General features: G+C 40.6%; 1 protein-coding gene across 2 annotated transcripts in view; it reads left to right on the forward strand.

The window, feature by feature from the left end:
- The first annotated feature begins 5,573 nt into the window (after positions 1 to 5,573).
- Positions 5,574 to 15,775, forward strand: part of LOC136884216 (uncharacterized) — a 32,579-nt gene continuing 22,377 nt past the window's right edge. For both annotated transcript variants that reach the window (XM_067156271.2, XM_067156270.2), the window contains exon 1: positions 5,574 to 6,290. Coding sequence is in view for 1 of the 2 variants with exons in the window: in XM_067156270.2 (XP_067012371.2) it covers positions 5,829 to 6,290 (462 nt within the window). In the remaining variant the exon portion in view is untranslated. The remainder of the gene's footprint in view (positions 6,291 to 15,775) is intronic.

Below are 15,775 nucleotides of genomic sequence, written 5' to 3' on the forward strand. Positions count from 1 at the left end.
AGGCTGCAATCTGTCCCCCATCCTTTTCAATGTTTACATAGAACAGGCTGTAAAGGAAATCAAAGAGGAATTTGGAAAGGGAATCACAATCCAAGGAGAGGAAATCAAAACTTCGAGATTTGCCGATGATTCTTCTTTCTTCGTTTCGGCCTGCTGTGGACCACATTATTTCAACCATTTGCATCCTTGAGCTTTAATTCTTCCCCAGTACTCACGCATTCTCGTTCTGTGAGCCTCCTTCCTTTCATCAGTCCACTTCTTGCCTGTTTTCAATTTTGGCCTTTCTTGGAACCTCTTGTATCCCTGGAGCTTTTTCTGGAGAGGAGCATGTTTCTGGATGTCTTCGAGTGTGATTCCTATTTCTTGAAGGTCTTTTTCAACTTTGATAAACCAGGGTCCCTTGGTTTTCTTGTTAAGAAAGTAGGAAAAGATCCTATTGGTTTGTCTCTGTGTGCTCATGCGTGCTATATGGCCATAAAAATTAATCCTCCTTTTTCGAATCGTGTCCATTATCCTCTCCATATGCTGGTACAGATCGCTGTTGTGTCGTCTCCTGTACTCACCATTTTCTTTGATTGGTTCAAGAATCTTTCTCAGGATTTTTCTTTCTTTAGCTTCTCCATCAGACCTTTTCTGTTCATTGCAAGGCATTCTGCTGCGTACAGTGCTTCCGGGCGTACAACCGAACAATAATGCCTAAGCTTGGCGTTGATGGACACCGATCTTTTGTTGTAGACATTCCTAGACAGCTGATGTGCCACCTCCATCTTGTTGATTCTGCACATGATTGCTTCTTTCTCAGAGTTGTTAGGTACTATCCACTCGCCTAAGTACTTAAAATTTTCCACCTGCTTGATTTTTCCCTGTTCCACAATGAGCTCTCTGGGGGCTGGCTTGATGTTGGTTATAAACTCTGTTTTTTGGAAAGAGATTTGGAGGCCAGCTTTTGCTGCTTGGATTCTCAGTTGGTTAATTTGTTTTTCAGCAGTATCTAGGAAATCAGAAAAGATCGCTAGGTCATCTGCAAAAGCTAGGCAGTCTATGATAAGATCATCTTTCTTATATCCTATTCTAAGGCCATTCTCAACCTCTTCCTTGCACATCTCCTTGCGCCATTCCCAAATGATTTTCTCCAGAGCGCAGTTGAAGAGAAGCGGTGATAGTCCATCCCCTTGCCTAACACCAGTCTTGATTTCAAAGACGTTCGAAATTTCTCCCCTGAATTTCACCCTGGACGTAGTGCTGGTTAAGGTCTGTTGAATGATAGCCCTCGTTTTGTTGTCTAAGCCCATTTCCTTCAGAATGCGGAGGAGTGTGTGTCGGTCTATGGAGTCGTAGGCTTTTTGGAAGTCAACAAAAGTAACTACAAAATTCTTATTCCTGGATTTTAGGTACGACAGGACAGACTTAAGGTTCATGATCTGCTCTGCACAAGATCGTCCTTTTCTAAAGCCTCCTCGATATTCAGCCAACTGTGAATCAAGTTGCTCTTCTGCCCGAGTTTGAAGGGCTTTGGAGAGAATTTTGTATGTTACTGCGAGAAGGGAGATGCCGCGATAGTCGTTTACATCTGTTTTGTCACCTTTCTTATGTAGGGGATGAATCAGGGCTGCTGTCCAATCATTTGGGATCTTCTCTGTTTCCCAGATCTCGCGAATGATCTCAGTTAGTTTATCGATCGCCTTTTCACCTGCAGCCTTCCAGAGTTCAGCAATTATCGCATCTTCTCCAGGTGCCGATGATATTGTTATTTTATCCGAGACTGCAGAAGATCTTGATATGTTGCTGAATGGTATGGACGAAGTCTTGGGTAAGGAGTACAAGATGAAAATAAATAAGTCCAAAACAAAAATAATGGAGTGCAGTTGTATGAAGGCAGGTGATGCAGGTAATATTAGATTGGGAATGAAGTCCTTAAAGGAAGTAGATTAATATTGTTACTTGGGTAGTAAAAGAACTAACGATGGCAGAAGTAAGGAGGACATAAAATGCAGACTAGCACAAGCAAAGAAGAGCTTTCTTAAGAAAAGAAATTCGCTTACTTCCAACATTGATATAGGAATTAGAAGGATGTTTCTGAACGCCTTCATCTGGAGCATGGCATTGAATGGAAGTGAAACATGGACGATAACTAGATCAGAAAGAAAGAGAATAGAAGCTTTTGAAATGTGGTGTTACAGAAGAATGCTGAAGGTGAGATGGATAGATCGAATCACGAATGAAGAGATACTGAATCGAATTGGTGAGAGGAGATCGATTTGGCTAAATTTGACGAAAAGAAGAGATAGAATGATAGGACACATCTTGTTCAGTTGGTTTTTGAACAGTGGCGTATACTGAGGGCTACCAAGGCTATCAGTGAAGCCCAAACCTCAAATGTGAACGATGGAAATCTAAAGCACATTATAATGTAAGCATCTGACATATTGTTCCATTTATAAAACTTGAAAGCAATGAGGAAAAACGTTGCATGTATTTCTGAGAGCAAGGCATCGGAGACTGATATTGCAGCCCAGACCCTCGTCCCTCTCTCCTCGACTCGCAACACATGGCTTGCTGCTGTATGCCTGATAGGTGCGCGGACCGGCGGGGATAGGTGTGCTAGGCTTCGGTCCGTCAGATCACCACTGCTAACTATCAACCATGCGTTACTCATCGTATGTACTTCCTCACCTCATACTTCTCACGTTATATATATAACCAAGTGCTGGTAGTTCACTCCCATTTACTTCTACATCATTGTAGGAAGCCACTGCAATGTCTGCTGTTATAGGAGTAATATAGTTTTTTTTTAATAGGTAGATCTGCTAAAATGAAATGCAATCTTTCAGCTTAGTGTTCTCTTTTGTTGGTTGGAATCAATCTCGTGATCATGTGTTGGACACCACTATTGATCTCCCGAGGAAGCTGATTAACCAGTGAACTATGGGCACGACCGCTGTCAAATTCAATTTTTTATTTAATAATAATAATAACATTGACAGGAAGTACAGTGAAAAAATCTCCAAATACAAAGAACTTGCAGAAGAGATAAAGACAATCTGGAAGATGAAACTGGTACAGATAGTCCCTGTGATTTCTGTCAGTCAACAGCCTCATACCACACACACTTCACAAGAATCTGCGAGAACTGGGTCTTCCACCGAACATCTACAAAATTATGCAACATTCTGTCCTCCTGTCAACATGCAACATTGTGCGATAGTTCCTCTCGCAAGAATGAAGATCCCGTGATCTACAGTTTTGTATATACCTGCATATCAATGTTTGTATTATAATGTGTAAATACTGTAATTGTTGTAAGGCACTTGGTGCATCGCGTACCCCATTACTACGCATATTTCCTGTGGAGAAGTGTATGAATAATAATAATAATAATAATAATAATAATAATAATAATAATAATAATAATAATAATGGTGCAGGGCATCTTTGTAGGCTTTGTGGTGACCTAATGAGGATAAAATGTATGGTGAAGACGTCCTAAACACCCACCCCCAAAGCCATGGGAATTAACAGTATCAGGGGGTTGATTCTGAAAATTGAACTGGGGCCATCGGACCAAAGGCAAGCATTCTATCCATTTAGCCACAAAGCCAGACTTCAATTTGCTAAACCTTTTTTTTTTTTTTTTTTGCTATTTGCTTTACATCGCACCGACACAGATATGTGTTACGGCGACGATGGGATAGGAAAGGCCTAGGAATTGGAAGGAAGCGGCCATGGCCTTAATTAAGGTACAGGCCCGGCATTTGCCTGGTGTGAAAATGGGAAACCACGGAAAACCATCTTCAGGGCTGCTGACAGTGGGGCTCGAACCCACTATCTCCCGATTACTGGATACTGGCCGCACTTAAGCGACTGCAGCTATCGAGGTCGGTTTGCTAAACCTTAGGCTACCATCTCCACTGATCAGGTGTTGCTTATTGACAGTAGCAGAGGCCAGGGCAGCAGCTCGTGAAGCACAGCAGGTTTCTCCATAGGCTACTGGCTGCAGCTCAAAATGCTTCAGGCTTGACGTTCACTAAACCAACCATCGAAAAGGGGTACGGTAACCTAAGTCTAGTGGTAGCCCGTAGATTTTTGATGCAATACTTATGTATAAATGAATAGGTTAGCACAGGGTAGAGTAGCATGGATTACTGCATCAAACCAGTCTATGGACTGATGACTCAAACAACAACGTGGACATATGTTTGAACGGTACCTACCACTTTGAACTCTGTGGCAAGACAAATTCAATTAATCAATCAATACTGATCTGCATTTAGGGCAGTCGCTCAAGTGGCAGATTTCCTATCTGTTGTTTTCCTAGCCTTTTTTAAAAATGATTTCAAAGAAATTGGAAATTTATTGAACATCTCTCTTGGTAAGATATTCCAATCCGTAACTCCCTTTCCTATAAATGATTATCTGCCCCAATTCGTCCTCTTGAATTCCAACTTTATCTTCATATTGTTATCTTTCCTACTTTTAAAGACGGCACTCAAACTTATTCGTCTACTAATGTCATTCCACGCCATCTCTCCACTGACAGCTCGTAACATAGTCGAACAGCTCGTCTTCTTTCTCCCAATTCTTCCCGCCCATACTTTACAACATTTTTGTAACGCTACTCTTTTGTCGGAAATCACCCAGAACAAATCGAGCTGTTTTTCTTTGGATGTTTTCCAGTTCTTGAATCAAGTAATCCTGGTGAGTTCTGTCTGTTAGGTCATCAGCCCAGAGGCTAGTTGGATCCTCAAATAGCACCACCAAAGGTTATGCGGTTATAAGGAAACCCCAAAAACCAATGACAGCACCAAAATGAGGCGTACTAGGCAAGATGAGGAGTGAGGTAGTTTGCCATTGCTTTCTTCACTGGGTCAGAAAGTACTATTGCAGCACGATTGACCCCATGAGCAGCACCTTTCGTAACACTCAGACGCACTAGTCGTGCTCTGAATGTCATTACTCAATACTACTCATACCCCAGCAGCTTCCATATTGTCACAGCCATGGATGTTGACTGGGACTTTGGTGGAAGCTACACTTTACTCTGGCCTGTGCCAAGAGATGGATGCAAAAGTACTGTATCCATCAAGAAATGACAGCAGGCAGATCCTGGTGAGGGTCCAGATTTAAGAAAGAAAAAAAAAAAGCGCGAGAGCGCAGTTATAATAGTGTACTCTTCTTCTGTTTTTTTAAATGTATATTTGGCTGCAATAAAAGTATTAGATATAAATTTTGTTAAGTGAGTTCAGTATCATAAACAAAGTTGGTTTAACTTTTTCTCTTCCGTCAGCAGTTACATTTAAAAACGTTTTTTGTGCGTGTGCTTATGTGAACCCACATTATTTAAAACTATGCATATAGCGATCCTGGCCATATTTGGTTTTAACTTTTAACTTTTAACCAGGATCACTGCCTGCTCGATCTGCATCCGATGGCAGCAATCGGATGCAGATTGAGCAGGCAGTGATCAGGATTCTTTACTCCCTGGTTTTAGCCACTTTTCTTCATCAAGTGTTGGCAGCACTGATGAGCATGGCCCAAGGAGGAGTATTGGGCGGCCGGAGCATTCTTTCGTCGGGATCGGAGTGATGCGGATAGGCGGGATAGACTCTTCTGTGCAGTGTGCATTCCGCTTGCTTGTGGTGCGGGAACGGTGTTCCGGCAATCGATTCAAGTTATGAATGTGCAGTGTAAATATAAATTTGAACAATTGACAGCACTTCATCGAATTCTCGGTGCCAAAACGTAGAATAACCTATCTATTGAGGATCTTACAGTGTTGATCCAATTATTGGATTTTCTTCTCTTGACTTTGATCGTCAAATGCCGTCAGTATGTCTTTCGAACCCGATGTGAAACCAAGTAAGTCTACGTCTTTAGAACCCAATGTGAAACCAAGTACGTCTGCGTCTTTCGAACCGGGTGTAAAACCAAGTACGTCTACGTCTTTCGAACCCGGTGTGAAACAAAGTAGGCCTACGTCTTTCGAACCCAATGTGAAACCAAGTACGTCTATGTCTTTCGAACCTGATGTGAAACCAAGTACGTCTTTCGAACCCGACGTGAAACCAATTGTGTCTGCGTCTTTTGAACCCGGTGTGAAACAAAGGCCTACGTCTTGCGAACCCGATGTGAAACCAAGTGTGCCTTTCGAACCCGACGTGAAACCAATTACGTCTTTCGAACCTGATGGGAAACCAAGTATGTCATTCGAACTCGATGTGAAACCTGAAAATATCAACACTGTTGTGTTGGTGTCAGCTAGCAATATGTGGATTCAACCATTTCTCTTTCAGGTAAGCTTAGAGCGCGTTTTTTTTTTTTTTTGAAATTTTAACTTTGATGAGCCGTGATACCAATGTCATTGTGCTTTGTTATACAGCGTATATTGCTGGCCTTTGGTCACAGGAGTCCCGGGTTTGATTCCCGGCAGGGTCGAGAATTTTAGCCGTGATACCAATGTCATTGTGCTTTATTGTTATACAGCGTATATTGCTGGCCTTTGGTCACAGGAGTCCCGGGTTCGATTCCCGGCAGGGTCGGGAATTTTAACAATCATTGGTTAATTTTCCTGGCACGGGGGCTGGGTGTGTGTGTCGTCTTCATCATCATTTCATCCTAATCATGACGCGCAGGTCGCCTAAGGGAGTCAAATCAAAAGACTTACACCTGGCGAGCCGAACCTGTCCTGGGGTCTCCCAGCACTAAAAACCATACACCATTTCATACAGCGTATACTATTAATTTTGTCGTAGTGTTTTGTGTTGGAGTGTTCAATTTATAGCATGTTGCAGATTTTAATGTAAGGCAGGTAGGCAGTTCCCTTCACTTCTTCCTTCTGTGAGCTCTGCTTGGTCGTTTCTCTGGGATGCAGGGCTCTATGAATCTGCAAATCGCTGTAACCATTACCCTTGAACGTGACTTTGAGTGTGTCCATCTCCACCTGGATATTTGATGGCTCACAAGTTCGTCTCGCCCTCTTGGTGAGTGTCATGAGAATGCCTTGTTTTTGTGCTGGACGGTGGTGAGAATCTGCATGGAGATAGCGATTTGTGTGGGTAGGCTTGCGATAGACGGTATGTCCTAAGGATATTAACATTTCTACAATTAATTTATTGAAAATCACCTATTCAATACTTTAGTCTTTATGACTAGGCCTATGGTATAATCATTCTATTGAGGTTGTGTAATGGTACATGTTTCACCTGTCATTGCAGGCATCATCAGCCATAAATTCTATACTCTTAAGTTAGAGCTCTGGAGTGGATATTATATTAAAACTATTCTTAAAAACTAATTTTTTCCAATAATTTACATTGATGTATAAGAACATTATGGTCACATTTGGATTGAATTGGTTAATCCTGTCTTAAAGTTTTAATGGGATATCATATTTGTTTCACCTTATCATATTGCAGGAGATTGCAGGCTAAGGGCTCCATTCAGGATCAGTCACTGCAGGTAGAACAACCGAGGGAAAGATGAGGAACAGGGAACTGTTGCCGAGAAGTTTGGAAGTAGGAGAAAGGGAAGAGGTAGGAAAGGGAAATGTGGAGTAGTGGATAGGAAAAGACAGGTGGAACAGGGTCATGGGATGGAGAAAAGGGAGGAGGAAGTAGCTTCTGCAGCTGTCAGGAAAGATAGGACTGACCAGGAGGGGAGGGAATCAAATGAGTTGGGTAGGGTTGAAGCTCTGGTCATGGGGGATTCTATCGTTAGACATGTCGGGAAAGTGTGTGGAGGAAAGGGTACCAGGGTAGAGTGTTATCCAGGAATTAGGTTAAGGCAGATGTTGAGGAAAGTAGAAGAGAAAGAGGGGAAAGGAGAAGGTGGTAGTGTTTCACATTGGTACTAACAATGTTAGACAAGCAGGTATAAGTACCAACATAGTTGGGGATGTGTGTGGGATCTGGTAAATGCAGAATGGTTGAAGTTTAAGGAAGCGGAGATTATCAGTGGAATACTGTGAAGGAGGGATACTGACTAGAAGGTGATTGGGGATTTAAATGAGACTCTGGAGTGGGAAACTGGGAGTGAAATTTCTAGATCCTAATGGGTGGGTAGGAGATAAGGGATCTGCGCTCAGATGGCCTTCACTTAAACCGCAGTGGTGCAAATAAGTTAGGAAATTTGTTTAGAAGGATTATTGGGAGGTACATTCAGGGAAACAGGGTGCGCTAGGGAGCGTTGTTAAGGGAACTGGAAATCAAGTAGGGATGACATAAAACTGTTAGTGCTGTAGAAGTATTGTAAAGAAAGGAATAGAATTAAGTAATTTAATAGATAGTTACCAGATATTGTAATAGGAGTTGAATCATGGCTGAGAAATGATATAATGGATGCAGAAATTTTCTCATGGAACTGGAGGGTGTATCGTAGAGATAGGATAGGAACAGTAGGAGGGGGAGTATTCATTCTCGTGAAAGAAGAATTTTTTAAGCTACGAAAAAGTTAAAGATGACATGCACAAAATTCTAGGGGTAAGGCTCATTTCTAAAGAAAATAGGCAACTTGATGTCTTTGGGGTGTACAGACCAGGAAAGGGTAGCGCAGATGCTGATTTAGAATTATTTGATAAGATAATCAGCTATGTGGGAAACGATAAGGAAAGGAACGTGATCGTAGCGGGTGATCTCAATTTACCAAATGTCGATTGGGAAGGTAATGCGAACGACAGGAAGCATGACCAACAAATGGTAAATAAGTTAATATGGGAAGGGCACCTGATTCAGAAAGTGATGGAACCAACTAGAGGGAAGAATATTCTGGATGTGGTGCTGGTAAAACCAGATGAGCTCTATAGAGAAACGGAAGTAATAGATGGTATTAGTGATCATGAAGCTGTTTTTGTAGTAATTAAAAAATAAATGTGAAAGAAAGGAAGAGATTAAAATTAGGACTGTTAGGCAGTACCATATGGCTCATAAAACAGGCATGAGGGAGTTTTTAATAAGTAACTATGATCGGTGGAAAACAGTAAATAAAAATGTAAACAGACTCTTGGAAGGGTTTAAAGAAATTGTTGAGGAATGCAAAAACAGGTTTGTACCTTTAAGGGTGGTAAGGAATGGTAAAGACCCACCTTATTATACTAGAGAAATAGACTAAGGAGGTGCAGGGTGGAAAGAAATAGAGTTAGAAATGGCTGTGGAAGTAAGGAGAAATTGAAGGAACTTACTAGAAAATTGAATCTAGCAAAGAAGTCGGCTAAGAATAACATGATGGCAAGCATAATTGGTGGCCACACTAATTTTAGTGAAAAATGGAAGAGTATGTATAGGTACTTTAAGGCAGAAACAGGTTCCAAGAAGGACATTCCAGGAATAATTATTGAACAAGGGGAGTGTGTATGCAAAAGGCAGAAGTATTCAGTAAGCAGTATGTAAAGATTGTTGGTTACAAGGATAATGTCCAGATAGAGGAGGTGACTAATTCTAAAGAAGTATTAAAATTTACCTATGACAGCAATGACATTTACAGTAAGATACAAAAGTTGAAAACTAGAAAAGGAGCTGGAATTGATAAGGTTTCGGGGGATATACTAAAGACAGTGGGTTGGGATATAGTAGGTACCATATCTGAAGTACTTGTTTGATTATTTGCATGAAGGAACTTTATCTAATGAATGGGGAGTTGCTATAGTAGCCCCTGTATATAAAGGAAAGGGTGATAAACATAAAGCTGAAAATTACAGGCCAGTCAGTTTGACATGCATTGTATGTAAGCTTCGGGAAAGCATTCTTTCTGATTATATAAGACATGTTTAAAAATTAATAACTGGTTTGATAGAAGGCACTTTGGGTTTAGGAATGGTTATTCCACTGAAGCCCAACTTGATGGATTCCAGGAAGATGTAGCGGATATCCGGGATTCAGGAGGTCAATTGGACTGTATAGCGATTGACCTGTCTAAGGCATTTGATAGGGTAGATCATGGGAGACTACTGGCAAAAATGACAGCAATTGGACTTGACAAAAGAGTGACTGAATGGGTGGCTCTGTTTCTAGAAAATAGAACTGAGAGAATTAGAGTAGGTGAAGCTTTATCTGACCCTGTAAAAATTATGAGGGGAATTCCTCAAGGCAGTATTATTGGACCTTTATGTTTTCTTATATATATCAATGATATGTGTAAAGAATTGGAATCAGAAGGCTTTTTGCAGATGATGTTATTCTGTACAGAGTAATAAATAAGTTACAAGATTGTGAGCAACTGCAAAATGACCTCGATGTTGCGAGATGGACAGTAGGCAATGGTATGATGATAAACGGGGATAAAAGTCAGATTGTGAGTTTCACAAATAGGAAAAGTCCTCTGTTTTAATTACTGTGTTGATGGGGTTAAAGTTCCCTTTGGGGATCATTGTAAATACCTAGGTATTAATATAAGGAAAGATCTTCATTGGGGTAATCACATAAACATGATTGTAAATAAAGGGTACAGATCTCTCCACATGGTTATGAGAGTATTTAGGGGTTGTAGTAAGGATGTAAAGGAGAGGGCATATTTGTCTCTGGTGAGACCCCAACTAGAGTATGGTTCCAGTGTATGGGACCCTTACCAGGATTACTTGATTCAGGAACTGGAAAAAATCCAAAGAAAAGCGGCTCGATTTGTTCTGGGCGATTTACGACAAAAGAGTAGCATTACAAAAATGTTGCAAAGTTTGGGCTGGGAAGACTTGGGAGAAAGACAAGCTGCTCGACTAAGTGGTATGTTTACATACAATTTACAAAATATTTGTTTAATGTTAACCTAGTCAATACTTACAATACCACATTTTGTGGTTAAATAATTATACAAAATAGAAAGATCGTGAACATGTTTCGCCCTTCTTATTGGGTATCACCAGCACAATGGATAACTTTAAAACAAATAATTACAGTTAAGATTGTTTATAACTATTGGTAATATAAAATAGTAATGAGATGTTGTGATTTAAGTTATCTTTGATATCATGATTAAAAAGTTTGATGACGTGAGTGTCACAAACACAAGTTAAAACTATTGTAGTACATTTTTACCATATTGTCTAAAAAATATATATATTGGTGAGAAGTTTTTTAATCGTCATTCATCTGGAATTGAAATGGATCCTTTTGGTGAAAGTCAATATCATTGTAGATTTGAAGAATAAAATATGTATAAAACATATGTTCCTATTGTAGAAAATTAGGTCAGGAATGAACATTTGGTGGTATGTTCCGAGCTGTCAGTGGAGAGATGGCATGGGAGGATATCAGTAGACGAATAAGTTTGGATGGTGTCTTTAAAAGTAGGAAAGATTACAATATGAAGATAAATTTGGAATTCAAGAAGACAAATTGGGGCAAATATTCCTTTATAGGAAGGGGAGTCAGGGATTGGAATAACTTACCAAGGGAGATGTTCAATAAATTTCCAATTTCTTTGCAATCATTTAAGGAAAGGCTAGGAAAACAACAGGTAGGGAATCTTCCACCTGGGCGACTGCCCTAAACGCAGATCAGTAGCAATTGACACATGTAATAGTGAAGGTACAAGCTAGAACTGACTTTAATGAACTTAACAAAATAGTGAAGAGCAGATTTCAATGTGACAAGCGAGCATTTGTCAATCTTGCAACATAAGTTGAGAGGGCAGCACAAAACAATGATAGTAAGACCCTTTACCACATTACCAAGAGACTAACAGGAAAGTTTTCTAGATCTGACAAGCCAGTGAAAGCCAAAAATGGGAGATTGTTGTCCACACAAAAGGAACAGCTAGAAAGATGGAGAGAACACTTTCTGGAGATGTTAAATCGTGGAACAATCGAGGAAGAGGAGACAAAGGTGATGATAGAAGAGCAGGAAGATGTTGCTATCAGTATAGAACCACCATCAAGAATAGAGATCCAAAGGGCCATTAAACAACTAAAGAATGGCAAAGCGGCGGTTATGGACAATATCGCACCAGAGGCCTTGAAAGTGGATGTGGGTACCTCAGTCGTGATCCTGTTCCCACTTTTCAAGAAGATTTGGGAAGAAAAGATCATCCCACAGATTGGAAGAAAGGACTGTTGATTAAGCTTCCGAAGAAAGGAAATTTATTAGAATGTGATAACTGGAGAGGGATTACCCTCCTTTTGATACCAAGTAAGGATACTCTCACAAGTAATTTTAGAAAGGATGAAAAAGAGTTAACTCAAGGCTGAGGAAAGTACAAGCAGGATTTAGAGAAGGTTATTCCTGTACAGACCAGATCAACACACTGCGCATAATTATAGAACAATCCGTGGAGCTGCAATTGTCACTGTAGCTACTATTTGTAGACTTTGAAAAGGTGTTTGATAGTGTAATGTGGAAAGTCATGAAAGAGTTTGGGATTCCAAAGAAAATAACCCAAGAAATGTATGAGAACTACACATGTCAAGTTTTACATCAGGGAATGTTGTCCCATCCCAGTAAACACAGGAGTTACGGTAAGCAAGGATGATTGCTGTCACCCTGAGGTAGGAACTATAGAGGATATAGGAAATAGAAAAGTAAGGCTAAAGGAGCATTTGCAATGCTGAGATCAATCTGGAAATTGAGGGAACTTAACACCTATACCAAACTACGCATCTTCAATACAAATGTCAAGTCGGTACTGCTCTGTGGGTGTGAAACATGGAAGACTAACAAGCAACTGATTAGCAGATTTCAAACATTTGTGAACAGAAGTTTGAGGAATATCCTGAGGATATGGTGGCCACAAGTAATCTCCAATGAAGAGCTATGGAGAAGAACACATTGATATTGAGATGCGTTGTAGGAAATGAAAATGGATCGGGCATACATTACGGCGAGATAAAGGCAACATAGCTAGACAAGCCCTGGGGTGGAACCCCACAAGGTAACAGGAGAAGAGGCAGACCAAGGAACACATGGAGGAGGAGTGTAATAGTAGAAGGGATGGAGAAAAGAGGGAAGGTCTGGGTTGAGATCAGGACGATGGCGCAGAACAGAGTCTGGTGGCGGAAGTTCATTGATGCCCGATGCTCCACTTAGGAGATACAGGAAATAAGTCAAGTTATCACTTGTAATCTCCTAGGCAGCTGTCTGGTTTCTTTCTTACTCAAACATCCAAGAAAGGAAGGCATCCGTCCATCTCCATAGTGAATTTAATTGAAGAATGTTGCTGGTGTAGGTGGTTTAGAAATAGATGAAGTATCTCAGGACCTTCTGTCCAGACCACAAATGTATCAACGTACCTCCACCAAATCATAGGTTTGACGGGCGCCGAAGCAATAGCCTCTTCTTCAAAATGCTCAATAAAGAAATTAGCTACTATGGGCGAAAGTGGACTTCCCATGGCCACTCCGTCTGTTCGTAAAAAAACCGAGCGAGTTGGCCGTGCGGTTAGGGTCGCGCAGCTGTGAGCTTGCATCCGGGAGGTAGTAGATTCGAACCCCACTGTCGGCAGCCGTGAAGATGGTTTTCCGTGGTTTCCCATTTTCACACCAGGCAAATGCTGGGGCTGTACCGTAAGGCCACGGTTGCTTACTTCTCACTCCTAGGTCTTTCCTATTCCATCGTCGCTTTAAGACCTATCTGTTGGTGCGACGTAAAGCAAATAGCAAAAAAAAGAGTTAGTAAAAATTCCCACCCCACAAGAAATAGGTGGAAGTCCTGCAGTGGTAAAATAGTCTAGTGCTCGGGAACAGGTGTTCAATACGAGACATGACAGATAGTTAAAATTGAAATAATAAAGAGGTTCAACCTATTCAATACAAAAGAATAAGAAATGCAGTGATTACATTCTTATTTAATAAGTAGAAGTGGTACCGGTTTCGACCCTAGTCCAGGTCATCATCAGCCGATTAAAACATGAAAAACAATGCATTTCTTATTCTTTTGTATTGAATAGGTTGAACCTCTTTATTTATTATTTCAATTTTAACTGTGATACTTTTCAATACGGAACAATGAAATTTTTATCTTTAAAGACATGACAGTCAATCGGCACTTTAGTGAACAAGGACTCCACATTGAAACTCACCAAAAGTGCATTAGGTTGAAGGGGGTTTGGTTGACAGTTTATTGACGAAATACCGAGAGTCCCTGATGTATGATTCAGTATGTCCTATGACGCTGAAGCAATTTACTTAGGTATTTAGCCAAAGCATACGTAGGAGAACTTACCACACTAAGAGTAGGTCTGAGGAGAACATCTTCTTTCTGGATTTTAGGTCCATATAATTCAGGTGCCACTGCGTCCCGCAGGGACAGATGTTTAGCCTCCTCTTTTGGAATTGAAGATTGCCTTAAGAGCTTCACGGTGGAGTTGGATGCACGAGTGGTAGGGTCACGTGAGCTCAGTCTATATACCCAAACTGACATTTCTCGTAGGTGTCTTCCCTAATGGCATAATTTTAGTCATGGAAATGCTAATATTTATATCATACTCTGTGCACCTATTTTCTTGTTCCATGATATTAGATTGTAGGCTTTCACAACTGTCTACCATTAAGACGAAGTTGTTGGCATAGGCCAAACTGCTTACTACATTTCCACCTAACTGAATCCCTCCTTGCCACTTTTTAACTTTCAGTTGATCCATGTAAACTATGAACAACAAAGGTGAAAAAATACAGCCCTGTCTAAATCCTGTAAGTACCTTGAACCAAGAACTCATCCTACCATCAATTCTCACTGCAGCCCAATTGCCAACATATATATTTATATGTTTGAATAATCTACCCTTAATCCCATAATTCCCAGTATGGCTAACATCTTTTCCCTCGGTACTCTGTCATATGCTCTCTAGATCTAAGACATATAAACATAAGTGTCTATTCCTCTCACAGCATTTTTCATTTACCTGGTGTGACAAGTCCCTCTGTATGGTTTTGAAACCATACTATACTCCACACAGCTCTACTTCTAAATTGACGTTTTGGCATAACGCTGAAGCATAAACATCCAACCAATCCCAAGCTGCCATTCATATTGCTGTATATTGGCAGAGTACGATCTGGAAACCTAGTGGTCAACTCTAATGTTTACATTCACCAGATGGTTAACCTGTCTCGCTGAGCGTGTATTTTTGCATTGTCCTTCAGAATTTTTTTTTTCATATTTGTCATTCTCTCTAGTATAGTACAGTATAGCGTAGTTTACAGTTTAGCACAGCATAAATTAGTACAATATCGATTTAAACATTCAGAGTATAAAAAAGCTGTAGTTTTATTTATGTCCGTGTATTAGTGTACTTAGTTCATTGTGTTTACCATGTCTCAGTGCAGTTCGGGAAAGACAAGTGGCAAGAAATAGTGGTATGGGACAAGGCATGCCCTTGAGAAGCTAGGCCCGTGAAATTGTGTCCAACGTGCACGAGTACTTGAGAAAGAAAAGGAGAATGGTGCCTGTAAAATGGAAGTGAGTCTCCATTACTGCCATAGATCCTAGGCTTGCTTAAAACATTCTAAGCATGCTCTGTAAGAATTCTGTGGAGCTACTTCATAGTCTCAGTGAAAATCTTCTCTAACAGGTTAGGGACCATCGATGGATTGTATAGTCCTAGTTGCCTGAGCACAGGGAGGGCCGCAACTCAGAAAATGTCAGATACCCACTCCTATTCCATAACTGGTATCCCAACACTCTGGACCACTTACCAAGCCACTCGGTCATTGCCCATGGTTCACGAATTAAGACGGGACTACAGTAACCCCGCACTATGAACCATTATTAGAGACCATAAAGACATATTGCTAACAGATTGCTAAAAAAAAGTGCATAGGTTTAATACAAGCGTTTGAATTAATCTTATATTCATATTG

Source organism: Anabrus simplex, chromosome 12 (genome assembly GCF_040414725.1).
Source record: "Anabrus simplex isolate iqAnaSimp1 chromosome 12, ASM4041472v1, whole genome shotgun sequence".
Taxonomy (NCBI): Eukaryota; Metazoa; Arthropoda; class Insecta; order Orthoptera; family Tettigoniidae; genus Anabrus; species Anabrus simplex.